We start from the raw sequence: 26,466 nt of genomic DNA, 5'->3' as shown, positions 1-26,466 counted from the left end.
TTCTTGATGTTAATCTCTATTCATTTTCTCATTGGGCAGGAGCAGGTACAGTGTTATTTCTATCTTAAGTGACAGTCCCTCACATAGTGCTACATGATGTCTATTTGTAACGTTGAGAGAATTTTAGACTCATCCAACTCCATCAGAAACGGGACCCCAGAAGAAATCAAGCTATTCAAAACGACAGCTATGAAGTTGTGAAAATGGGGAACAGCTGGGGGGCTACCAGGGTCAGGGACCCATCACAGGGCTCTGTCCACAGCTGATGCCCACCTGGCCTGGCCCTCAAAGCCGTTTGCTTCAGTTGTGCGGGGTAAAGCTTGTGTTGCCAACAGCGCTTTCCAAAGGGGCTTTAAACCCATAAATTTAGTTTGGGTAAGAGCTTAAATGCAGCCTGCTCACGGTCCCTGGGCCACCGCTACCGGCGCCATTCCCTGTGGCTAACGGGATCCCCCGCACGCCTCTTCCCCCTGAGAGCTCCCGGGCCGGCACCGCCCGCGCCTGCGCACCGCGGCTCGCGGGGCTCTCGCGAGAGCGCTCCGGTAAACAGCGCTCAAGATGGCGGCGGGCCGGGCGGCGGCGGCGCGGTGAGCACGGGGCGGGCGGGACGGGCCAGGAGCCCGCGGCTCCCTCCGGGTTTGGAGGGCGGGCGGGGCGGTGCTTGCTGTCCCTCGTCTCCGGGGCGGCCTCGCCCGCCGTCGCGGCGTGGGGCGCTCCCCGCCGGCTGTCACTTCACCTCCTCCCTGGCCGGGCCGGGAGCGGCGGCGCTGCCCCGCACGGTGCCCGGCCGCCCTCACTGCGCCTTTAGTCCGGCCGCGCGGTACCGGGCCCGGGCTCGCTGGTCTCACTGTGGTACTGGCGGAGCTGCCCGGACGGGACGGTGCTGCTGCGCTGCAGCATCCTTGCGGCGTGCCCAGCCCGCGGGATGGAGGGGGCCCCTCGCTTCGGCAGGAGCAGGGAGTGACTCCGAGCGGAGCTCCTCCGGGGCAGGGGCAGGTTGGCAAGTGTCAGTCCCGTCCTAACTTCACGGTGTGGGTGTTAAACAGATCAAACCTGTGGGCGTGCTGCTCCTTTGCTCTTAGTATCCATCGTACTTCGTTATCGTGCTTACATACAACCTGTTATTAGCCACAAGGGTGTTTATTTTACTCATGTGTGTGGTTGTTTTATTTTATTGCTATAGGGGTTATTAACCGATGAAGTGATAAGGCAGGCAGAGCTTAGCCAAGGCCAGAAGTCAGTGCCTTGTAACTGTGGAGTTAGGAATGAAGAGGTAACTTTATAACTGCTCCCAGTCTGTCATGGTGTTGTCAGTCAAATAAAAATAGAGGTAATTTCTGTCCCTATTACAAGGAAATACTTGATAATACTAAATAAAGTTAAATGAAAATGAAGTTACAGCTGTTGCATTCAGACTTGATTCATCTGCTGTGCTGTGGGATCAGCCCATCATTCCCTAAATCCTGTGAATTCCCTAGTAAGGCCCCTACGTTCCAGTCCTGGTCACAGCTGCAATGCACAGTTCTGTTCTGCTTCCCCAGGTGCTGTGACAAACCAGACATTAATGTTTCTCTTTTCTTGTCTTTTAATGGCCTTGTATTTCTCAGTTGCTGGTTGACTGTCTGGAATTCAGAAGAATACTTGCGTTGCAATTTTTCTTGAGTGTATTATGCACTTTGGAACATAAGGGAGAGAGGCTGTGCCTCCAAGTGGAAACACTTTCAACACCTTCCTTTGACTTCACATGCTGTTATCAGCTCTAACTTCCTCAGGTGCCCATGTTTTTAGTAACACACACCCTGGCTCAAAAAATTTTTGAAAGACTTTTTTCATGTAGATTTTCAAGAACAGTCACTGCAGCTTTGCCTCTTCTGGTATCTTTTGTCTTTACCTGGCTTTGGCATAGAGTTTGAATCTGATTTGTCTTGTGTAAAATGAAGTTCTGTGCATTATTTCTATTTGCCATGTTTCTGATTGGAAAAAAAAGCATGCTTTTTTTTAGTGTCCATGGACACTTTTATCACGTTAGTATTTTATTTTGCACTTTATCCCTGCCATGGGATTTGCATGTAATTTTTAGCTCTTTGTTCCACTTACATGAAGTATGGTTGAGTTTGGTGGTCATTGTTGCCTGTTCTCTTGCCAGGTTAATACCCAAGTGCTTCACATGTGCTCTGCTCTGAACAAGGGAAAAACTTCAGTGTTGGTGAACAATTGCAAATTAAATAGGAGGAACTTTTTTCCCTGTTATTTCTAAAACAAACTACCAAAGGTGTCTTTTTTTATTGTGATTTTCAGACTATACAGTTGCACAAATTATTATTAATGCGTCTAATTATTTTCTGTATTGCCCTGCCTTACAGGTTGCCTTGCAATCAGCTTTGCTAATTCTTCTAGGGAGTTAACTTTGCCATCAGAAATGGAGTACAGGACTCAGCTGCCACATCCTGAGTGACTGAATCATTTAATGCAAAATGGAGAAGAAGCGGAGAAAGAAATGAGCCTGTTCACTGGGCTTGACCTGAAAAAACCATGAAATCTCTACTCATTTTGGACCCAGCTTTGAGAATACCCAGTTGAGCAACACAGTGAAAGCGACGTTTGCTGAAACAAAAATGAACTAGTTTATAAGGAAGAAAATTGTGATTTGAATATATGGAATTTTTGGAATGAAACCATTTTCTTCTATGACCATGAGGTTTGCAAACATCTGGCTTGTTCTGTTTGTTATTTTACTCTGTGGCAAAAAACACTTTGGTACCAGAGCAGGGAATTCCTCTCATGAGGCTCATGTGTGTCCTGGATGTTCTCGTCTCACTTTGAAAGTGGAGTTCACTTCGACCGTCGTGGAGCATGGTAAGAAACAGTTAAGCAGTAAAAAAAAAATCCATGTCGTGTTCATGTGTATGTTATTGATTTGTGGTGTTGGTGCAATTGTAACACTCAGGGTTTCTGTAGGAGCACATCATCTGTTAAATTCTCTATATTTGAAAAGAGGAACACTTTTTCAAAGGTTCTTCGTTTAGCTGGAGAGAGTGTTCCAACAAGAGAGGGGAGAGAGAAATGCAGAGGATTTTAAAGGTGGAAATGAAGTGGGAAGGCTTGGGGTGGGCAAGAGTGGTGTGTTTAGTAGCTTTTGGTTTTGACCTGGCCAGTAGTATGCTTGAGGCTCTTTAATAAATGTGACCACACAGATGGGCCTTGAAGGGGATAGAAAAGCAAGAAGTCTCTGTGGATTTGTTAAAGGAAGTGATACTTGCATGGAAGAATGGCATATAATAGTGAAGGGAGCAGGTGAAAGGCAGAGAGATGCAGATGCTGCAGCTGGGATGGCAGAGGACAGCAGTAGGACGTCTTGACCCTGCATCCTGTGCCGCCTGAGGAACCTGCAGTGAAGCTGTGCTGTGGCTGGGTGTGTGCAGGAGGGTGGCAGAAGTGACATTCGTGTGCACAGCTGGCTACAGCCTTAACACTGTCAGTGTTGTGGTGTGAGCTGGAGCTGAGCCTGCTGGCAAATCACTGGTGCAGATCAGGGACTGGGCTGTTGAGTCCAGCTTTGTTTTCTGAGGTTGTCAGAGTTGGTGCCAGTAATTTGCACTAAAGCTCAGTACCACGTAGAGTCTTTAAACCATACCTATCAAGAAGCACTCTGAATTGACATAGCAGTTTGTAACAATAAATTTGTTCCCTCACCCCTGCTCCTCTCATGTCATTTTGCCTTTCCCTGATATTTACAGTTTCACCTTCCTTTCAAAGGTTTTTGTCATATTTCTTATGTTTCCAACACCCCCACCTCTTTACATAGTGCAGAAATAAATTGCGAAACTGTAAAAACAGCAGAAAAGGGCCTCAAATCGTGATTGTTTGTTCTAAGTAAAGAAAAATTCAGACTTTGCAATGTGAATTCATGCATAAGCTACTTAAACACCAGTTCTGATAAAGTTGTGCTCTTGTTCCAGAGTATATTGTGGCTTTTAATGGATACTTCACAGCTAAAGCTCGAAGTAAATTTATTTCAAGTGCATTAAAAAGTGGTGATATTGAGAACTGGAGGATTGTACCTCGCAACAACCCGGCCAGTGACTATCCGAGCGATTTTGAAGTTATTCAGATCAACGAGAAGCAGAAGGATGGAGTGCTCACACTGGAAGATCACCCAAACATCAAGCGTGTCACACCTCAGAGGAAGGTCTTTCGGTCACTCAAGTATTCAGAGTGTAAGTTATTTTATTTTCTGTGTGCCTGCATAGGATCTGCTTTGGAAAAGTGTCCTTAGCCTTATTTCAGGCCATCAGCTTAGCATTACACAAACGAGAAGTGCCCTGCAATTTTTCTTTAATTAACAGAAATCTATTCTTTTGGTTATAAAATTGCAAGAGTCTTGTCGTACGTTTGTTGAAGTGTTTTCCATCTGCAACAAGGAAGCATTTCTTCTGCAGCAGTCACTTACTTGCCTGAGAACAGAGATCTCTGTATCCATAGTAGATAAACCAGCAGCTTTTACTGATTTTGATTAGAGAAATTCGATTCTCAGTAATCTAAAACTTTTGTAGCAGTACGATGCCTTAAGTTTCCTTAACAATCAATTCTGTGATGGTTTTCCTCGTGCTGTGTGTAATTTTCTTCATCCTAATTGTGCACAGCTGATCCAGTGCTGCACTGCAATGAGACCAGGTGGACTCAGAAGTGGCAGTCATCACGGCCCTTGAGAAGAGCGAGTCTTTCTTTGGGCTCTGGCTTCTGGCACGCCACAGGCCGGCACTCGAGCAGGCGCCTGCTGAGAGCCATCCCTCGCCAGGTCGCTCAGACCTTGCAGGCAGATGTCCTCTGGCAGATGGGTTACACAGGTATGATTTTGCTTGTTGCCTGAGAACAATAACCTTCTTGGAAAAACAAGTGAAGTGTGAGGAGAGGCTAATTGACTCGTGTGTGTTAACCTTTCACTGCCTGCCAGGTTGCAAAGATTGAGAAATAATTTGGTTTGGAATGCGTTGCGTATTTATGCAGTGCTTAAATGTATGTGTGTACTTTACTTAGGGGAAGTTGATCATGTTTATGATCTTTGGATTTCTGAGCTGGAATATGAGTTTATTAATTACCTATAGCTGACTTGAATTGTGAATTGCTTACTACATTAAACAAAAGTTCTCTTTTAACTTGATAGAATAGATTTGCTATGGAGCTAAATCAGAAAAAGCAGTGTTTTCTCTTAATAGGTGCTGGTGTGAGAGTAGCAGTGTTTGATACTGGTCTGAGTGAGAAACATCCACATTTCAAGAATGTAAAGGAGAGAACAAACTGGACTAATGAGAGAACCTTGGATGATGGTGAGTCACTCTGCAGTTTTCCAACTATTCCTGACACTGATGTGTTTCATGCTTGCTTCTGTGCTGCTAACATCTGTTAAAACTATGTATCTTGAAAAGCTTAATTTTGCAGTGTCCTAGGCACTTTGTACTCATACCAAATTCAGCAGGGACTATTAAGGTTCCAAAAGGGTGGTGCATAAGTGTCCTTGGAGTCATATGTGACACTTCATCATAGCTGTTGAGAAATATCAGCGCAAAAAGTTACTGTGTACCTGTGAATACATTGCCAGAGAAGGTGGCATTTAGAGCAAACCCAACAAAGGTGTTTTCTCTCTACTCCTTTTAATGTTGCTGTTTTGCAATGGTACATATTTCCATACTTATGGGGGACAGCATTTCCTGACTGTGTAGTCCTAAACTGATCAGTTTGGCACCTTCCTGTAAAGTTTTTCTATTCTATATAACTGAATTTCTTATTTGCTACACTGTGTTGATGTTTCTTTTTTGTATTTTGACCCTGACTTGCCCTGACCATGTGCTTTCACAGATCATTAACTTCATACAGTTTGGGTCAGTGAGTCAATTGGCCATTGAATCTCCCTAGAGTTCAAGGTAGATGCTTGTATTGCTCAGTCTTGTGTGCACCTCCATAGTTTTGTTTACACAGTAATAACTGTACATTGCAGCACCTGCTTTTGGATAGCTCTTTCTGTAAGTTCTGTGCCCAGAGGGTTGCTGGACAGGAAGATTTGGAGTACAAAAATGTAATGTGGGCAGACCAATAAAGCAAAAGCTAAAGTATTTTTTGAGGAAAGAAGAAAAAAATGTTTTCTTGTCTCATTGCTCATGCTTAACAAAATTTGATTATTGCAGACTCAGGATAAAAATCCTTTAAGAAGTCTGCATTAAAATACATTGACTTTGAAATGAGCTGCATTTTCCAAAATACTGGTTTTTGTCATGATTTCACTGGTAGCAATCAGGAGTGGATGGACTGGACAATTAATCACCCAAGTTTCATCAGCTAGTTGTCTAGCTACAGTGTGCTGCAAATTCTGTCCCCACTGAACCTGGTAGCAAAATATGGTTCAAAAAGACTAGGACTGAACCCTGCACATGTGGTTTGTTGTAAAGTCTGTTAAATTTATGTGATTTTTGCTATGGGTGATGTTCAGCGGTAAAAATATTTTGCAATGGAACTCATCGTGTTCTGATGTCTTATTTTGTTTCCTTCTCATGCTGATAGGTTTAGGCCATGGGACTTTTGTAGCAGGTGTGATAGCCAGCATGAGGGAATGCCAGGGGTTTGCTCCAAATGCTGAACTGCACATTTTCAGAGTGTTCACCAATAATCAGGTAGCTATTTCACATGTGTTTCAATTCCTGCCTTTTCAAGTTAATGCTGTAATAATCCTTTCCTCTGGGGGTATTGCATGCACTCATAAATGCAGACATTGATAAGTGGAAAGGATACAGGTTTCTATTTATAAAAGACTTGCTACAAGATTTCTGTCAGTTTCCAAATCTGGTATGTTTTTCAGAAATAGGACATGGAAGTCTTACCCGTATAATGGAGCAGTAACTCAAACGTACTGAGTGCTAGAAATTTAAGACCATTGTCAGTTTTGTGCTTTATTTTGGTGTTGTTTTTCCTCTGTCTAAAGCCTGCATTGTTATGAAATCACAGATTTTTTTTTAATGGTAACTTTTCCCCCTCTTTCCTACATAGGTCTCATATACTTCTTGGTTTCTGGATGCTTTTAATTATGCAATTTTAAAGAAGATAGATGTACTGAATCTGAGTATTGGTGGGCCAGACTTCATGGATCACCCGTTTGTTGACAAAGTTAGTATGAGGAAATGAAGTGGGCATAATATTAGTATCTCTCACACAAATGCTGGACTTGCAGAGCTACTTCTTTGTGTCTGGTCCTGCTGACAGTTTCTGTGTTTCATTTGTGTGACAGAAATTTTGTACAGTGTACAGGCTTTTAGGAATATGTATAAGGAATGAGTTAAAAAAACCCCAAGCACAACCCACATGTTCACAACCCACATGTTCACAGAGTTATGGAAAGTGCCCTTTAACAAATGCTTGATAAGCTGCTAGAAAGTTACTCCCAAGCAGACAACTAAAAGGACCTTTAATATGAGACACTTAACTAAAATCCAGCCTTGGGTGGTTTTTTTCTTTTTCAATCTCTGCATGTTTAAATTAGTTCATGGTAAAAAGATATGTGTGACATGATTTTAGTGAATTTAAGAACAAATAAGTAAAAAGTGCAGGTAGTTGATTCAGCTATGTGCCAGGAGATTTGGTTCAGGTTAAGATGGAATTAGTTTTTTGTCTTTGTAAATGTCATCATTCCCTGAATGTTTGGCCTGGCCTTCAAAAGCATTAAGTGAATTAATTTACTTTTCAACCAAAGGATATAGATGTTCTTTGTAAAGGCCAGTTAAGGGGTTTGAAGCATATAAATTACTCCCCCTTTTTTTTTTTTTTTAAATTAAAACCTGCATTGAAATTAAGTTTGACAGTGACTTCACTGTACTCCCCAGAGCACTACTGGAGGGGAATCATAATAACTACTTGACTTTGTCATCTGCAGTGCTTTGTTACAGACAAAGTTTTTCCTTTGGTGTAAGAAGATTCTGTCAGCAGTGTTGCTGTCAGGGCTGGGTTATTGCTAAAATCATAATAGGAAAGTTCAGAGCTTAATACTTGATATGCAATGAGATGTACCTAGTAAGGCTTAGAAAGAGGTTATGTCTGTTAGAAAAGTCTTTTTTGGTGGCAGAGCCTTATTGTAAACATTGTTTTTTGTAGGTTTGGGAGCTGACTGCCAACAATGTCATCATGGTCTCTGCTATTGGCAACGATGGCCCTTTATATGGGTGAGTGTCAGCGACCGCTTCAAAGGGAGCTGGCTGTGGTGTTCTGTGGGTTTGGAAGTAGTTGTGCTTGGTCAGGAAGTTTTCTCTCCTTTTTTTCTCTCTAATCTTAGAAAGTGACTTAAGTTAAACTCTTTTCCTGTCCTTATTACTTGCATTTTGTGAAGTACTTAACTAAATGTTTTTCGTTGAAACAGTGGAAAGTCAGCAGAAGAGTGGTAGTGCTTCCAGCTGACATTTCCCTCTTAGTGTGAGCAGACAGCTTTGGGTACTGATCTTGGACTTAAGGAATATAGAAAGGATCAACTCAGAACAATTTGTGGTGTGTTCCTAAAATAAATGCCTAAAAATAGATTTTGCTTTGTCTTCAAGGTACATGGTTTGATAGTTACTGAGTTAGTAACTACCTGATGAGTTGCTGTCACCTGTGAAGTATAAATATGTGACAGAAATCTGATGGCAGCATTTCTGTTACCAGCATAAACTTATGACTGTATCTTGGTTTTTTGGATATTGTTTTAATTTTTTTATATTCCTGTCTCCCAACTTATTCTAGAACTCTCAATAATCCTGCTGACCAGATGGATGTGATTGGAGTCGGTGGCATTGACTTTGAGGATAATATAGCTCGCTTTTCATCGAGGGGAATGACCACTTGGGTAAGATATTTTCATGGTGGCTGCTCACATTTGCGGCCAAAATAAAGGCCTTGGAAGGGCAGCCTTTTCTTAGTGGGCAATCCTGTGTAGATATGTGTTGGATAAAAGATTTAATCTGAGATCAGAATAGTTAAGCAGGAAGCTAAATGTTCTTTTCAGAGTTTCTCATATTTGTCCTCACTACTATTGACATTTTTGATGAATTTATAAAACACCCACTTCCTTTTGATTGATGGGGAAGACTTGTCTGTGTGGTTAAATCTGCAAACATGAAGACCTGTTCTTGTCCTTTAGTAGAAAAATCCTAGGATTTCCAGGTGCTGCATGTGAAATGGCACTTGCTTGCCTGTGGAGCTGAGGGGATGCTTGCTGCACACATGAGGTCAGATGAGCTTGCACAGCGATCTTGATCAAGGGGACTGTCACATGCTTCTGTTTGTGTAGCCAGTAATCAGTGTGGTTCTCATTTGGTCAGTGGTTTCCTGCTTAGCAGAAATGCTGATCAGCCTAACCTTGAAAAGTTGGGAACTTGTTCTTAACAGCTTGAGTCCTTCTTTGACTTAGTTGCTATTCTGTGATGCTGAACCTCAGATAATTTGGTTGCTAATTTTGCTTCTGAATGACCTGCAGTTAGTTTCAATGCCCAAATGAAGCCATCAGTGTTCATTTTACATCAGGGCAATAATCCTTTTGTTTTCTTTCACAGGAGCTGCCTGGAGGTTATGGCAGAGTGAAGCCTGATATTGTTACTTATGGCTCTGGAGTGAGAGGGTCTGGTATGAAAGGTGGCTGCCGCTCCCTCTCTGGGACAAGTGTGGCATCTCCTGTGGTGGCAGGTGCTGTCACTCTCTTAGTGAGGTAAATCTTATATAAGAATCTCTAGAAAGATACCAATCAGTAGGGTCTTAAAATTATCTGTAAAGGAATACTTCAAATAAAACTAAGTTGTGTTTACATGCGGGAGAACAAACTTTGAGAATAAAATCACTGTTGTTCTGCTTGAGACATTACCTTATCTGGCTACTTCTATGTTTCATGAAAAAATTGAGAACTTTTTTGAATAATAGTTAGGTCTTTGAGAATATAGTTAGAGAGAACAATACTATGAGACAATTTTGTCACGTTTTTTAATAATTTGGAATTGCTGCCCTTCTGTCAACTATTGTAAAAGAGCAGCTGCTGAAAGTAGGCACCTTTTGTAAGTAATTTTATATGTACTTGTAAAGTTTATAGCATGCAGGGGTTTATGGGCGTTATCCTATTGCGTAAGTCAGCTGTTGCACACTGAAGAATTTGAAAGTGGGAACTGCAAGTCCATACTATGTGTTTGTCATAGCTACTCCATATGGATGAGACAAACCTTTATTTGAGAAACATGCAAAAAATTCCAAGTCACCATCATATTTCCCCCAAAAATAGTGTGGTTTTCTTTGAACAACAGAGGTATTTTTTCCCCTTGGAAGACAGATATTTTATTTAGCATATAAAGATACTGCCTGGTTGTAATGACTGCTGGTCCTGGAGCACATTGTGAGGAGAAAAATTCATGTAGTTTTAAAGAGAAATATACCAGAAATTTTTCTCTCTTCTACATTGTGTCATGAGAAATCAAGCAATAACAGACAAATAGAAGCAGAGAATGTTAAAGCAAACTGATTTTGTGGTCTATTTTTTTCTGTTTCAGCACAGTTCAGAAGCGTGAAATGGTGAATCCAGCAAGTATGAAGCAGGCCCTTATTGCATCAGCACGGAGACTTCCTGGAGTCAACATGTTTGAACAAGGACATGGCAAATTGGATCTTCTAAGAGCTTATCAGATCCTCAACAGCTATAAACCACAGGCCAGGTTAATTTTAATCCTTAATTAATCAGTGGTACAATAGAATTTGCTCTTTTGTTTAAGAGAGCAGGTGATGCATGTGTAGCTCAGTTGAGCAATCTGTGCTTGTGCAACAGTGAGATCTTGCATAATCTCAAGAATGAATTTTGATGAGAGAATGGATGAAAAGCCATGCAGCAGTGTAGGGGATGATCCTTTTCTCTTATAGCCTTAGATGTTATGAATAATGTAAGGACACAGTGGAAAAGTACTTAAATTTTAACTTCTCAGAATAAGGACCTTCTCCCTGAACTGAGATGTTTCCTTCTTTGTGTATGAAAATCTTTCCACAAAACTTAAAAAAAAAAAAAAAACGGGAAGGGAAGAAGATTTTGGGGCATATTTGGGAAGTGAGATGAGAGCTTGGTAAACTATGCCTGGCATGGTTTATCTGAAACTTTTTCGTAGTTATGTGTAGTGGCATGTTCTTCTGTTTATTGTTATTTTTTTCATCTTTAAATTTTCCCTCCTCTGTCCTGCTGTAGTTTGAGTCCAAGCTATATTGACTTGACTGAATGTCCCTACATGTGGCCCTATTGTTCTCAGCCCATATATTATGGAGGGATGCCAACTATTGTTAATGTTACTATCCTTAATGGCATGGGAGTCACTGGGAGAATTGTAGACAAGGTAAGTATTAACATTGTTCCAAATTCTGACTGGTAATGTTGCTAAAGCCTTCCCAGAGAATACTACTTTCGCTTTGAGTTTCTCATAACAAACCTCTGTGCTGGGAGCAAGAGATCCAAAATGTTTGATTAAAGGGTGCACCCACATTGGAGGATTTGTCAACATGGGCTGTCTACATGTTTTGAAGCAATGCCTTGGTTTCATGGCGTGTAACATTTTATCTTTGCAAAACCAGCTTGAATTAAGATGTACTTAGAGATTTCTTTGTATCCTCTAGTAGCATTTAAAATCTTCTGGACAGACCTTGTTAATTATTTTTTTTCATCCTGGAACATAAATGATCTCAGTGAAGAATCCTGACGCTAAATTAAGCCTTTTCCATGGGTCAGGGTGACCTGAATGTATCTGTTTAACCAGGCTCTGCTGCCAGACCTGTTCTTTCACACCTGAGATGTTGAGTGTTTTGGTTGGATAGGGAGGGTTTTAATTAAGTTTAAGTGTACAGTAGATTTGAGATTTGATACAAGTTAAAGAAGACACCTGTCCTGTAACTCCAGCCAATGTAAATGAGCCTGATTGTAACATTTTAGTGTGACCCAGAGGTTTGTTTTAGATTCAATCTTACATTAAGGGGCACTGAATCTCATGTTGAAGGTCAATAGCTTATAGTAATACACACAGCTGATGGAATTGGCCTGTGTCTGTTCCACTGTTAGCTAGCCCTGTTATCTAAGGGAAATCTTGTGCTCTCACCAAGAAATGTTTACACATGATCTCAGAATGTTAAAGCAGGTTCACTTGGGCAGCTTCTCACAGTCCTGCCTCTGAAAAGCCTCTGGTCTGGGTCATTGACACTGTCACAGTTGGGGTGATTCACTGACACAACACCAAACTTTGGGCTTGGAGGGCATTTTTAAATTTGATGTAATCTTCAGAAGAGCTAATGTTTTTACTTCATGCAGAGGAAAAGGGCAATGTGTGCAAAAAGTAGTGATTGCAAATACTGTGTTACCAGTGTTCTGTATTCTCATTTCACAGCCAGACTGGCAGCCCTATCTGCCCCAAAATGGGGATAACATTGAAGTGGCTTTCTCCTATTCCCCAGTCTTGTGGCCTTGGTCTGGATACTTGGCAATTTCCATCTCTGTGGCCAAGAAAGCAGCATCTTGGGAAGGCATTGCTCAGGGTCATGTTATGATCACAATATCATCCCCTGCAGAAAATGAAGTAAGTTCTCTGCATTTTGGATTTTCTGGGTGAAGAGTTGTCTAAACTGCTTTCTGATTCACAAATACCTTGGTTTTAAGGGTTTGCTCGAGCCCTTTGTCATTTGAAACATAAGTTAAATTTGGGTCAGGAAATTAAAGAGTACAAATAATGTTCTTTATAATTGAGAACAAATTGCATATAATTTAGAATCGGGAAACTTCTCTTTGGGACCAACATCATCATTTCATTTGTTTATTGTGGATTTTAAATAATGTATTTTGGAAAAGATTGCCTGAATATGTTTCTTCTAGAACCATGCTTAATTGTTCCTGAGAAACTTTTAAGATTTTGGACAGTTGAACCAGATCACAGTTGTAACATATGTTAAGTTCTGAGCATAATTACAAACTGTTGAGTGCAGAAAAAAATACTGCTGCAATTTTGGGCAAAAGTAATCTCTTTGTCTCTGGAGCTGGTACTGGTGACAAAAAGTAGATCGGATACCTCCAGTTTTTTGATCTTTTACAATCCATGGTGAACTGATTGCTGTGGGGAGAAAGGATTTCACTGCAGTTTGTTCTGTCCTTCAGTCTAAGAATGGTGCAGAGCAGACTTCAACAGTGAAGCTTCCAATAAAAGTGAAGATTATTCCTACTCCACCTCGTAGCAAGCGAGTCCTCTGGGATCAGTACCATAACCTCCGTTACCCACCAGGATACTTCCCCAGGGATAATTTGAGGATGAAGAATGATCCATTAGATTGGTATTTATCTCAGGTTCTATTAAATCAGTATTTCTTAATTGTGTGTTAATGATATGGCATAATTTTACTGAATGCTGTAGTTCTGGCCTTTTTCAGAGGGGTATGGGATTATCTTTTGTAAGAAGTCCATGTAGAGCACTTGGACTCTATGCTTTTGGTGCAGGATTGTTTTTTCAGCTCTGTGGTTTTATTCATGTGAAATGAAAAGCTTTTAAAATGCCCATTTAAGATACTGAGATTTTTGTTTGGCTTTTCTATTCTGACCTAATTTCTCACAAGAAGTTAAAGGGAATGCTTTATTAACTGCTTCAGCATTCACTTACCAACAAACTTGACAATTTAAAAGACAAGAAGAGACCCCTTGTCTCTTAAGGGAGACTGTCTTCAAAGCAGGAAAAGACTTTGGTGACCTTTCATAGATGGAACAGGGAAGCATCCGTAGGAAAGTCATGCAGCAGTATCTCAGTGAGGATTACTTGGGTCAGTGACCAGGACACAAGCTTTTGGGAGTATGCAGAGGTGGCAGGTGGACAGGATTTCAAAAAATCAAAAAGGTGGAAATCAGATTTCTATATGCCAGATCTAAATGTCTTCAACACTTTTCTTTTTCTAAGGAATGGTGACCATATCCATACAAACTTCAGGGACATGTACCAGCACCTCAGGAGCATGGGCTACTTTGTTGAGGTTCTTGGTTCCCCATTTACCTGTTTTGATGCAAGTCAGTATGGTAAGCATGAGTTAATTGCCTTGTTATGCATACTGTTAACTTTTTCTGAAATGACCTTTTGTTGGAAGACCAAAGATGTGTTGAGGGTACAAATTAAAATTCTAGTGGTAGTAGAAAAATATCTTGGCATTGGGAGTATTTATTATTTATGTGCTGATATTTAGTTGTGTGGAGTATTGCTGGGGAAGCTTGCTTGGGAGTTTAATAGGATTAATGCAGTTACAGTAGAATTTATGCAGTTTTTTCCTTACAATGAAAAAAAGAGAGGGAAAGCCAGTCTCTGGGTTAAAAGCTCCTCAGTATTCAGTCCCACAAAGGCTGAACTGTATTTGCCAAAAGAGTTTGGCACAGTCAAAATGAAGCATGACCTGTTTAACAGACTAAAATCAAAGGTGTCCATCCTGGTTCTTTTTTTATGTTTAGTGATCTTTGATTAGATAAAAGAGTGGGTAGAGTGTTCATCCAACCATGTGTGAGAGCAAAGCAGTGTTTGTTTTGTTCATCAGGAAGGAAATTGGGCAGGTTGGCCAGGCAGGGGACGGAGCAAGCTGTCTGTGCTCTTTTCTGTTTCTATATGCCCCTTGTGTAACCATGGCATGCTCCAAAACCCCCCTTCTGTTTTGGGCTGGGCTGTCTCTCAGTGCACTGTAAGGTGAGGGTGTATTCTCCTGAGTTGGCCAGTTCTGGAACTGTAACCAGTAGTCATCTTTTGTTTATCTTGATTCTTTAGTGAATATCTCACCACTGCTTTTAGAGTTCAGTGGATGTGCACATGGATACATAAATGTTAGCCCTTTAAAGAGTAGCAAATAGTTTTTCTTCTGAGAGCACTCACAGTGGTTTATCAGGTTGCTCAGGGTATCATCCTGTCAAGATGTGTGTTGTCTCTGAGGGTGGAAATTTCACCACCTTTCTGGGCAATCAGAAAGTGAAGAAGCAAAAGGATTTGGTATTTAGAAGCAGTCTAAAAGCATAAGCATGTTTTCAGGGAATAAAAGTGTGTTTTTCTGGTTGTGTTTTTTTCATTGATACAGAGAAGGTTGTGCTTGCTTGTTAACAGGAGTGAAGAGAGGGTTATGTGAAAGTGGCAGTGGCACTTCAGTCAAGCCTTCCAGAATGCAGCTGTAGTTTTCAATGGGTGAATCAAAGCACATTTCAGAGCAATTGCTGCCTACCTGGCTGCCAGTCTGCAGTAGTGAGGGGAGTACTGTTAGAGCTGGAGCAGTGAAAAACCTCCTGACCAGGCTGCATCTGCATCCTCCAGTTTGGATCAGTGGTGAATCCCATCATTGTCCAGCTGTGCCACAGTTTGGCTCAGTTTATGGAGCATTTGGGTGACCCCAAACTGCAGAACACACACCTGACACATGCGGGCATTCAGTTCTTGAGACCACACATGCAGGAGTCCTAAGGAACACCCTAAAAACTTTCTGTGCTGCCAAACTAATTTTGGGATATGTTTGTCTTACATTTAGCATCCTTAAATATGACTTCTCTAGATGAGCTGCCAGAGCAGGGCACATGGACCAGATAATGTGAAAATGTGCACTAGTGTGGCTTCTGTGTGGGTTGTGTGAATAGTGGTAACATCACAGTGACCAGAACTCCTGTTTCTGCTTTTACACACAGGAACTTTGCTGATGGTGGACAGTGAGGAAGAATATTTCCCTGAAGAGATCACCAAGTTGAGGAGGGATGTTGACAATGGACTTTCACTAATAGTCTTTAGTGACTGGTACAACACGTCTGTGATGAGAAAAGTCAAGTTTTATGATGAAAACACAAGGTAATGACTTATTTCCAAATGCTTTGGGAAATAAAATGCCACAGAATTGCACATATTATCCTAAAAATCCCAAACATGATGCGGTGTACTTCAGCACTTGGATGTTAACTGTAAGAAGGTGCTAACTTAAGTAGCAGAACTGACCTTAGGCTACAGCTTAAGGAGCATAGCTACCCATTTTATCATGATTGTGGAGGCCTCTTTGGCACTGTATTCTACTTTTAATGCCAAGAAAAACATTTACAGTGAAGAGAAATAAGAAATTTGGGACTAGACCAACAAATGAAAATGGACATGATTTTACTTTAGGGGAGGAGAATGAATAGAAAGAAAACATGCATTGCAAGAGTATCACCAGGTCATGTACCCATTACTGAAATTGCTGCATGTATATATTGCATATAAAGAAAAAATATATGACATTTTGCTTCTTTATAAATTTGAGAAACAAGGTATATGACTGTCATTTTTACCTCAGCTTAGCCAAACAAAGAGCATAAGACTGAATTTCTTTCTAGTAGATTGAAGATTTTCATGCAGCTGAAATGTACTAAGAACTTTTACATCAGTATTATTTAACATTAACTCAAAAGCAGTGTTTTCAGAGACACTGCTCAGATGCCCATGGAGTTAAAGAAGGCTTTAGGATGTAGTTCATTATTTAAATGGCTTTGTAAAGTCTGTATGCAAGAGGACATGTGACTTTCTGATAGCCAAACTCTATGAGTATATTCTGTGTACTAATGAACAGTATTACACTGTAATTTTTACAGGCAGTGGTGGATGCCTGATACTGGAGGTGCTAATATACCAGCTCTCAATGATCTGCTTTCTGTCTGGAATATGGCCTTTAGTGATGGGCTGTATGAAGGAGATTTTACCTTGGCAAGCCATGAAAGTGAGTACTGGAGTCCATTGCGCATAGGCTACAGTGGGGTGTTTGGAAAATGGCTTTCTGCAAGTTTGAGGTTGAGCAAGAGTCAAGGAAACCGCTCCGATTCAGTGAAAAGAGTCTCGTAAATGATTTCTTAAATTATTTCTTCTTTTGTAGACTTTTTCATGGTATTTGATTTAGCTTTTCAGTTGAAAAAAAACTCCTAAACTGAAAGATTTGGAAAGTGTGTAAAGGTGAGCCTGTGAAAGCTGTGCTTAGCAATGCTTTCTCTGCAGATATACACATTGGTCAAAATGTGCAAATTCAGTGCAGTGTTCTTGGGAATGTTTTCTGCTGGGCTTGTTGGTACGGAAGGGAGGGAGTGTCATTTTTGGTCTGACAGCAGTTTGGGGATGTCTTGCAGTGAATTACGCGTCAGGGTGCAGTATTGCAAAGTTCCCAGAAGATGGCATCGTCATTGCACAGACCTTCAAGGATCAAGGTATGAGATTCCTGGTCCTTTTTTCCGTGTTTTGAGTAGAACTTTGGGGTCACTGCAGAAGCAAAGTTGCAAAGTCTGAAAGTCTAAAAACAATAAAAGCGAAACCACATTGACACAGTAGGTGTTTTCACATTTTCTCATTTTGCCTAGAGCACGTAGCTGATGCCTAACAGGTAGATGCAGTGTGACTCTGTATACAATTATTAAATAATGCAATATCCAGGTGTTATATGCAGCCCTGTATTGTGAATGCTATGTGGAAACATGATCACACATGTATATGTGTCTCTGGAAGAGGAGGAGTTGTGTTGTAGTTGTGTCACTGGTTCACTCTTCTTGTAAGTTTCAAATGCTACTGAAATATATCCCCTTGCCGTATTTCATTGCCATGTTTAGCACGAGTGTTGTGGTAGCTGGGTGATCTAAGGATATAAATAAGGAAAATTTTAGTAGACAAAATGTCACCAGTGAAACTCTCATAAGGGAAAATTTTATGTATACAGGATGCCTGTGGTCTCAGACTTGAGTGCTCTGTTCTCTTTGCATTTCCATTCTCTTTTATCATAATATCTTTTCATTTGGGAGAGGGTAATTCAGAACTGTAATGGCAGCAGGCAGTTTAAAAAATAAATCTTGTGTTTGATGAGCTTTTAGGAAGTGCTGTGCAGGAGCTCTGTGAGCAGAGCTCTTAGGGTGTTGCAGGTCAGGTTTGTGCAGATGGGTGAAGAGTGTTTGAGTGTGAGAGCAGAAACACATGCAGTGCTTCTGATACAAGTCAGCAACTGCCAGAGAAGATCAGTGCGTTCATTGTAGTTTTGACTTAGTAGAGGTAATTACCTCGTGGAGAAATTCTCTGGAACAGTAGAGCTCATCTGTGTGATCCTTTTGGAGAAAAGACAATATCCCTGTATGCCAATGACTTATGTATTTCTTTATGTGTGAGAGAGAAAGACAGTGTCAATTTGACAAGTAGCCTGCTAGAACTGCTTTTTCTGTTGAATCCTTTTCATTGCAATTCCTGAGGCAGAAGAACTCTCTGGTTTGCTTCTGCTGTCTAAACAGTGTCTCAAGTAAAGGGGATAAATTTCAAATACAATTATGAAATTTGTCTTTATTTTTTTAATGGATATAATTTTAGGAAGGAAAGGTAGGAAACCTTTAACCTAAAACCAGATTTCTGTAGAATTCTGCAGAAGGATGGAAACAGCATAAAGAGCAGAATGTTTTGATTTAAACCTTTTGCTGAAGATACTAGAATTTTTATTCAAGGTTGTTGAAGATAATCCAGATTGTGAAGTCTTTTTCTCTTTCTTTGAAGAAAAAAAAAATTATTATCAGTAGGAAACTTTACAGTCATGGTCTTGGAGCAGTTTCATTTTTATCATAACATGGTGGTTTTGAAAACTTGCAAAAATGTGTGACATGGTGTGGGGCATTGTTGCATTTGTCAGCTGGAAAGGCTGACATTTGTAGGCTGTGTTGTTTCATGGGTAGATTGATACTGACTCTCTGCAGGCTATGAAATTTACTTGTGCTTTGCTTTAGGTCTTGAAGTTTTAAAACAGGAGACTTCTGTGATTGAACACGTCCCAATTCTGGGGCTGTACCAAGTTCCCTCGGAGGGCGGCGGCAGAATTGTTCTGTATGGCGACTCCAACTGCCTGGACGACAGCCACCGGCAGAAGGGTGGGTGAGCCCTGCCACAGGCACTGGCCTGCACTCCCAGCTCTCCTCTGGGCCTTTCACAGCCCCCACCAGAAGCAGATGGTTTTTAGGGATTCTAAATGTTCCTTAGAGGGGATTAATCTCAGTTCTGCAGAGCTCTGCTGAAATGCTCTGAGGTGCATTGATAGCAAAGGAGCACCTCACATTAAGTAGCACTCTGATAAATGGAGCTATTTACCACATTTACTTATTCCATAAGCTTTGGGGGCTGATTTTTGGGGTGGGCTGTTTTGCAAAGGGAAGTTTGGTTTGTGGCTTTTTTAGATTTTTTGGGGTGTTTTTGTTCGCAGAAGGCACTAACAGTTACACGTTCTTAATCTGAAGTTGTGAAGAGGCCATTGGGAGATCCTTCCACTTTTCCCCTAGTTACATCTTCAGAGTATTTATATAGAACAGTGGATTTTATCTTTTGAGTTGCCTGCCTTGTTCCTTTTGCAGTGTTTCCTGTGAGGATTTATGGTAATGCTCAGTGTTTCTGTTGTGCATTACTACTTTCAGGTTATCCTACTTTGACACCAGGTGGTGTAAACATGTTGGAAAGTAGGAACTTCCATTTGTTGTCAAGGCATTTGTTTGCAGCTCTAGGTGGCAGTTGTGTGAGTTGTGTGTGTGTTTTCTGTGGCTCCCATAGAAGCCATGCTCTCTCCCTAACACAATGGCTAACTCTTATAAAATCTTTTTTCCAGCAGTTTGCAAATTTTTAAGAGGTTGCTTAGGTTTCTCATGACATGTAAAGCAGAAGCTGGTAGATCTGTGGCTTGAGGGGAGGAAGATAATCCAATATGTGAAGTCTTTTTCTGCATTTCTACTGAACAGAACTGAATTTTCCTTTTGTGATGAAAAGTATATCTATAATTTTTTAAGCTTTTGTCACTGATATTTTAAAATACTGCATGGTGCAATCCATCCCTTGCCTAAAGTATTTAAGTTTAAAGGAACTTAGTGCCTAAGGGAGCTCTCCATTTGTAGCTCATTTCTTTCTCTACCATACATTTTGGGGTTTTTTAAGAGTTCTGTGATTTTTCCTTATCTGCCTTTGGGACTTCCTGTGAGTTGCATTAACACCTGAACATTGGTGCCTTAGTGCTTGCTGCAGGTTAATGAAAGCAAATAACAAAAGAGAAGATACATAGCTTTAAATTAAGTAATAGAAAAATAATGCTCTGTGACCTCCCTCATACTGTTAAATTCAGTGTGACATCTAAAGCAAGAAAGAGTGGAATGCTCCAAAGAAATCCTTTAAAATTAGCTTTTAAATTGTTAACCAGGAGCTATGTCTCCTGCAGAGACATTGGTGGCTTTAACTGAGGAAAATTCCTAACATTTGTGAATATAAATCCTTAAAATCTGTTTGACCTCTTTGAAAAATCAAAGGTGAGGGTTTAAGGGACACTGGGATTATGAAGATTAACTCCCATTCCCAGCCAACTGTTCCTAGGGGCAGAAGTTCTGAGAAAAATACTTTGCTGTGTGGTGGAAATAGCTGATAAGGCATTGTCCTACTCGTGCAAAGGAAAGCTTTAGAGTTGTGATGTGTACTAGCTGAAGTGCTTGTTGCTTAGGGGTAGCTCTGGATTAAGGTAGTAATAATTCAGGAGAGAATCAAAGGGAGAGATCATGAGCTTTTGAAGTGCAGAATAAACCATGATCATGTGTATTATGGTGTTGATTGCCAGCCTGGTCTGTACCTCAGCTGCTGTAGGTTATGCTTGTACCTTTAGCTTGGATGTAGCCAGAATGCTTCTCCTTTGTTTGTTTGTTTATTTTTTAAGCTTGAAAAAGCAAATGAATCATGTCCTTGCACTGTAAACACTACCTTGTTCTTACTTTTCTTTGCAAGGTATTTATTTTGTTCTTTCAAAGAAACAGTTGGTTCTCCGTTTCCCTGTTAAAAATTATACCAGAAACTCAGAGCTTTCTTTGCTTCCACTGAAGAACCTCAAGATTTTTGTCAAAACTTGGATGCCTTGTGCAACCTAGAATTCCTGTATTCAAAACTTTTTTTTTTTTTTTTTGTGTGTTCTGCTCCCCAAAAGAGCCTGGTTTGGTACACAAGGGACAATATTTTAAGACTGAACAGTTTAATGCTGTGTTTGTGTGTTGCAGGGGAATGTGGGGTGTGTGTTGAAAGTTTCATCTTTCTGAAAGTGAGCCTAGAACTTCAGGAGAAAAGCAAGAGTCAGGAAAATGGATTGTAATTCTAAATGTCATTAAAGCCTTCTTAGCAGAAAGACAAGCCATTTAAAATGTGGCATAATGCATATCTTCTTTTGGGGCTTGGGGCTGTGAAATCCACAGATTGCTTTTGGCTGCTGGACTCCCTGCTGCAGTACACGTCCTACGGGGTGATGCCGCCGAGCCTCAGCCACTCGGAGCACCGGCAGCGGCCGCCCTCGGGAGCCGGCTCCTCCCTCCCCGAGCGCATGGAAGGTGAGAGAGCCTCCCTGGCCACGTACAGCCCAGGGCTGAGGGACTCACGGGGCAGGAAGGCTGGGGCAGATCCCTCCAGTTACGTGCCAGCAAGGTTGGTTTGCTGTGAGCTCTGCAGCGGTGTGCTGTTTTACTGGAAGAAAGCACATATTGCAGGGTTTTGTTGTTATAATATAGTTGTGGTTAGACAGAAGAAAATGTTCTTTTCATAGAGTAGGAATGTTCAGATGCCTGGTTCTGCAGTGGGACATTCTAGTTCCTAGCTACAGAGTGTTATAAAGCATTCAGTCTTATCTCACATGCTGCCAGAAAAACTTGGATTAGCTGCTTTGGGTAGGTGCAGGCTCTTACTGTTTTGTAAGGTACCCTTAGGTTAATTCTGATATTTAGCTGTGAGTCCTCATTACTGTAAACAGCTCCTGGGTTTACAGCAGCACTGTTTAGCCCAGGGTCAGTGTTGGTGATTTCTATCTTGCCTGTCTTTGGGTAAGCCAGTCTCTCTCTGCTGTGAGTTGCAGGTAACCATTTGCATCGATACTCAAAGGTGCTCGAGGCTCATTTGGGAGACCCTAAACCCCGGTCCCTTCCTGCTTGTCCTCACCTGTCCTGGGCCAAACCACAGCCTTTAAATGAAACTGCCCCCAGGTTAGTAAATGTCTTTCTTATACAAGAAGTCTCACTTTTGAGTTCAGCTGAAAAATAATTTGACTTATCTACTTTTGAAAGGGACAGCTGTAATGCCTTTTCCTAGAAAAATACCAGATTGCAAAGAGGAAATAATGATTAATTCCTCTTCAGTGAATAACTCTGACTCACCTAATAGCTACACTATGAAACTCAGGGATTTTAAAAATAACTTCACAAGTCACTGTTATGATTGAGCAATTCCAGCTTAGAGTGAACAGTCTTGATGAAACCCATCGTCATTGTGTGCCTTGGAAAGAGTTTTCTGGAGCATCTTCTTGGACAGCTCTCCTGGTGCTGCCTTCTCTTGTGCCATTTGTCAGTCCCTTGAAAGAAAGTGCTCAGCACACAGGCCTTGCTTGTCTGCTGGTGGTTACTTTTGGTAGTCTGTGTGCAAGAGAGTTGTTAGTAAATAGTTGCTAATCTAGGTTGTGTCCCTTTGATGTCTGAATTTAAATTTGGAGGCCTGCAAACTGCAGAACCTAAAGAATGGGCTGGATCATCATTTGGGTCCAGACTGGTGAGTTATATGTAGGTTGTATATGTACTGTCACTTTCTCTACATGTTCCTACAAGATTCCTTGCATTAATGAAGTAAGTGGGCAGACACCTCTATCTTTCAATTTCTTGTAGCAACCTTTGGAAACATCAAAAATTACTGTCAATTGACCTTGATAAAGTGGCACTGCCCAGTTTTCGACAGAACCGACCCCAAGTAAGACCATTGTCCCCTGGAGAAAGTGGAGCATGGGACATTCCTGGAGGTAAATATTGAAAAGTCTGAAAGTTTGCTGGTTTTGCTTTTTGCATAAGCTTTGAAAAAAACCCAAAGTACTGTGCAGCCATACGAGAGGCCACTGTTTATTTTCAGCTGTGAAAAACATGCATATAATAGTATGGCTGTGTTATAAAAGGTTGTCTGATTAAGATTTTTTTGTATATGAATAGTTTGGTCAATAGAAAATGTGCATGATATACTGGGAGGAAGATCTTGGTGGGTGCATTTTGATAGTTGAGGTTTGTTTGGATACTGTTCAGTCTGAGGGGTCAGCAGCAGCCCTGTCCTTAGGAACAGTGGGAACATACCCACTGCTAATTAAAATTTCTTCTGTGAGTGCACAAAAGCAGAGTCCAGAAGAGTTTGTCAGAATGGTGCCTTGGGCAAGCTGTTACACTAACAAATGATGTCTAGCACTCAGAACAGCTTTCAGATAGGCAGCTCTCCTTCACAAGATTGGCATTGCAGGCTGAACTGGAAGCAGTTGGAAAGCCTCATATGTGCTCTTTTCCCAATATGAGCTTCTAGACCAGAGACACCTGTAAAAATGAAGGGTTTGTTTCTCTAGCTCATCCTCACTGTATGCACAGTCTCTGGAGCAAGCAAGCATGAAATCACTTTCCTCGTTCCATCAGGATTTGAATTACAGCAATTAGTTAGTAGTAAGATTATGGTCAAGTGTCTCCATCTCTCTTCTAATGCAAAACAGAAGACTGTTGTTGCAGGGGAAATCTGGGCTATGCTTTCATGTGCCCAAATAGGTCAAGGTGGAAATGCTGGTGCTTTCCTGTAACGTTAGCATCCCATCTGATTTTCACTAATCAGTCTGCAGCTGTTAATCTTCCTGTCTGAACTGTAATCTGATTAATGGCTGCCTGGGCTTTGAACAAGAGTTAGGGGCAGATCCTTCTGCTAGATGGCATTAGCGCCACAAAGCCATCGTGGCTCACGTGGTAACTGCTGCCTTCCAAACCTCTTTGCCTCCCTAGGTATAATGCCGGGCCGGTACAACCAGGACGTGGGACAGACCATTCCTGTCTTTGCCTTTCTCGGTGCCATGGTGGTCCTGGCCTTCTTTGTGGTGCAGATCAACAAAGCCAAGAGCAGGCCAAAGAGACGGAAACCGCGCGTGAAGCGGCCGCAGCTGATGCAGCAGGTTCATCCACCAAAGACACCTTCTGTGTGAAAGCTCTGCCTTGCCAAAGATGACCTCCTGTGGCTCCTTGCTTTCCAGGGCCATGGATCGCTCACAGTGGAGGTGCAGCGAGCGTGCACCTGACATCATCTCATAGTCTTTGGTTTGTGGAGAGAAAAAAAGAACCTCAGCTGATCGTCTGTACATAAAACTGCAGCTTTAAGCAGCTGAAGCCACCAAAGACTTGAATACTCTTGAAATGGCTGCTTAGTCACTACGTATCCCAAGAGGGGGAAAATGGACCTTTTTTTTAAGCTGACCAAACTAAATTTTATTTGTTTAGAGGCTATTTTCTATATTTATTGTTGGGGAGGGCGGGGGAAAAGTCACTTTAAGGACCTCTGCTAAGGAAAAACAAGTGCATTTTTTTGGATGGAATTCAATTTTCTAGAATGGTTCTATGCTGAAGAGTATAATGTGCACCATTAAAGGAGGAAGGGACTGAGAGAGACCAGTACAAATCAGTGAGGCATACTCCTGCAGTTTATTTTTATAAAGCCAACTACCATGATGTTTTGTAATTTTTGGTCACGATTTCACCGTTGTTGGTGAAGCAGATTTTTCAATAAATATGTTATCTATATGAAGCAAAGACAGCGTGCTAAGTGGCTCTTCTTTCCACTTGCAGTCAAAGAGAGCAAATTGCTGGGTAGAGAAGATCTTCATGTCACCTCTCTTCCCACCATATCTTTGTCCTTACCAGTGGTATCCCAAATTGCAGACTATTCTTTGGAGCACCAACTGGGCAGTCATATAAACTGTGCTTGCTCTGAGTGAGCACAGAGTTCTGGAAACCTGCAAAACTGCAGCACATAAGGAGAGAGCTCTCAAAGAGCTGTATAGAAAACTGTCATGGGAATGGCACCTAACAGCACTGTGTGGTGTCACACAGATGAAAACCCCATCTCCTTTGGTTTGTCCTGCTTGAAAGCCTGTGAATTGTCACTGGCTTAAATAAGGATGCAGGCACAAGTTTCTCCTGTCCGTGCAGTGCCAGTTAATGTTGTCATAACTGAAATAGCTTCTCTCTTTTCTAGTGAAGTGGTGAGCTTCTCCCTGCCAACTGCTTTCATCATTGCTCCAGATGAGCACCTTTTCCTAGGAACCAGGAGCTGGTGGCTGCCTGTATTTGTGAATGGAACAGCAGCCTGGGCAGGTAAGCAGTGTGCACTGGTGAAAGTTCGTGGATGAGTTCGTGGGCAGCTCCAGCATGGCTGGAGAAAGAGGAGGCAAGGGCAGCCATGCTGGGCAGTCTGCACCCATCCTCTTAGGGTCTACCAGCAGGGATGGGCTATGGGAAGTGCACTGCAGGAGAGAACTTTGCTCCATGTAGTCATGGAGCCATGGATAGGGTTTTTGAGTGTCCTGCAAAAAAAGATTGGGCAAACCAATTTCCCTAACTTGAAGAGTGGTTGCCTTTTTGCAGCATTTCTCTTCTCGAGGGTGCACTGGCAGAGGCAACGTTCTGTTGCCATGGCAGAGAAGGCACTGAGCTTTTGCTTTGGGGCTGTTAGTGGAAGCTAGGTAGGGCTGAGAAGATGGTCCCAAGGCTGGGCTGCTTGTGCCATCCCAGTGGGGCTGGAGCCTCTTGCTCCTCCCTTTCTGAACACAGATCTGCAGTGATAGGGAGAGGGTTTTCAGCATCTCAGCTGTGACGTATGGGTGAGGACCATCACAGGACCAGCCAGCAGCAGCTGTGCAGCTTGTCTGGATTGTAAAAAATCAATCAGTAAAGGTGTGAAATCTCAAGGGCAAACCCTCAAAAGGGATTGCAGGTAGCAAAACGTAATTGTGATCAGTGTTTTTATTTGTATGAAACAAGGACTGTCCATTTGCATTTTTGTACCTTCTACAGTCTTCAAAGATAATGTAGAAAACATAAACAGCCTTTTTTCCACCTGCCACGCGGACCCAGCACCAGGTAAAGCTGCCAACCCACAGGGACCCTCAGGTTATGGCTTGCAGCCCAGGGGATGGAGCTCTCAGATAAATGGGAGAAAGGGAGGAAATTATAAGGGAGTCCAGAGCCACTGAGCAAAGACACTGTCTGAGGTTGGTGTGGGAGATGAGCTGCATCTCTCTGGTTTGAGCTGCACCTCTTCCATCAAAGGAAGACTGGAAAGCTTTGGTGCCACTTCTCAGGTCAGTGCTAATGAGGAGACTTGCTCCTCATCACAGTACTAATGAAAGATTAGAGCTCCACTGCAGCCTTGAAACCAGAATCAAGCTGTATCAAAGCACCAGTCCGAATTAAGAGCCTTTCCCAATGGCTGGTATTTTACAGCCCAGTGGCCAATTTCTAAGTCATAGAGGCCGAATATTTCCGAAGCCTTTGGTGTGCAGCTAATGAAGGCTTGGAATGACCCTTCTAAGTATTTATAAGCCCTGTAGGCGGCAGAGATGTAATGGAGGTGGCAGGCA

At 41.8% G+C, this 26,466-nt stretch overlaps 1 protein-coding gene across 3 annotated transcripts; it reads left to right on the top strand.

The window, feature by feature from the left end:
- The first annotated feature begins 134 nt into the window (after positions 1 to 134).
- Positions 135 to 24,637, top strand: MBTPS1 (membrane bound transcription factor peptidase, site 1). 3 transcript variants are annotated; one of them, XM_030227426.2, is made up of 24 exons: positions 676 to 1,772; positions 2,147 to 2,272; positions 2,364 to 2,856; positions 3,960 to 4,217; positions 4,644 to 4,847; positions 5,217 to 5,327; positions 6,556 to 6,665; positions 7,039 to 7,155; positions 8,137 to 8,204; positions 8,758 to 8,860; positions 9,567 to 9,718; positions 10,545 to 10,706; positions 11,225 to 11,369; positions 12,408 to 12,596; positions 13,169 to 13,341; positions 13,956 to 14,071; positions 15,701 to 15,857; positions 16,631 to 16,755; positions 17,156 to 17,233; positions 18,779 to 18,919; positions 21,257 to 21,388; positions 21,907 to 22,033; positions 22,706 to 22,836; positions 23,840 to 24,637. In XM_030227426.2, exons 3-24 carry the CDS (start codon positions 2,670 to 2,672, stop codon positions 24,034 to 24,036), a joined length of 3,183 nt encoding a protein of 1,060 aa, XP_030083286.1. In that variant the 5' UTR covers positions 676 to 1,772; positions 2,147 to 2,272; positions 2,364 to 2,669; the 3' UTR covers positions 24,037 to 24,637. The 3 variants fall into 3 exon arrangements, with proteins under 3 accessions (XP_050834731.1, XP_009088897.1, XP_030083286.1); XM_050978774.1 differs by lacking the exons at positions 676 to 1,772; positions 2,147 to 2,272 and adding an exon at positions 135 to 587 and having other exon boundaries at positions 18,779 to 18,853; positions 21,356 to 21,388; XM_009090649.4 differs by lacking the exons at positions 676 to 1,772; positions 2,147 to 2,272 and adding an exon at positions 135 to 587.
- The last annotated feature ends 1,829 nt before the right edge of the window (positions 24,638 to 26,466 follow it).

This window comes from Serinus canaria, chromosome 11, assembly GCF_022539315.1.
Source record: "Serinus canaria isolate serCan28SL12 chromosome 11, serCan2020, whole genome shotgun sequence".
In the NCBI taxonomy this organism is placed as follows: domain Eukaryota; kingdom Metazoa; phylum Chordata; class Aves; order Passeriformes; family Fringillidae; genus Serinus; species Serinus canaria.
This window is presented reverse-complemented; position numbering and strand designations above follow the sequence as displayed.

Bases quoted from the DNA above. Each gene is read 5' to 3' on its own strand.
- MBTPS1 (XM_009090649.4), top strand. From the start codon at position 2,670: ATGAAACCATTTTCTTCTATGACCATGAGGTTTGCAAACATCTGGCTT. The intron at 8,205-8,757 runs GTGAGTGTCAGC...AACTTATTCTAG, and splicing joins AACGATGGCCCTTTATATGG to AACTCTCAATAATCCTGCTG. The intron at 22,837-23,839 runs GTAAATATTGAA...TTGCCTCCCTAG, and splicing joins AGCATGGGACATTCCTGGAG to GTATAATGCCGGGCCGGTAC.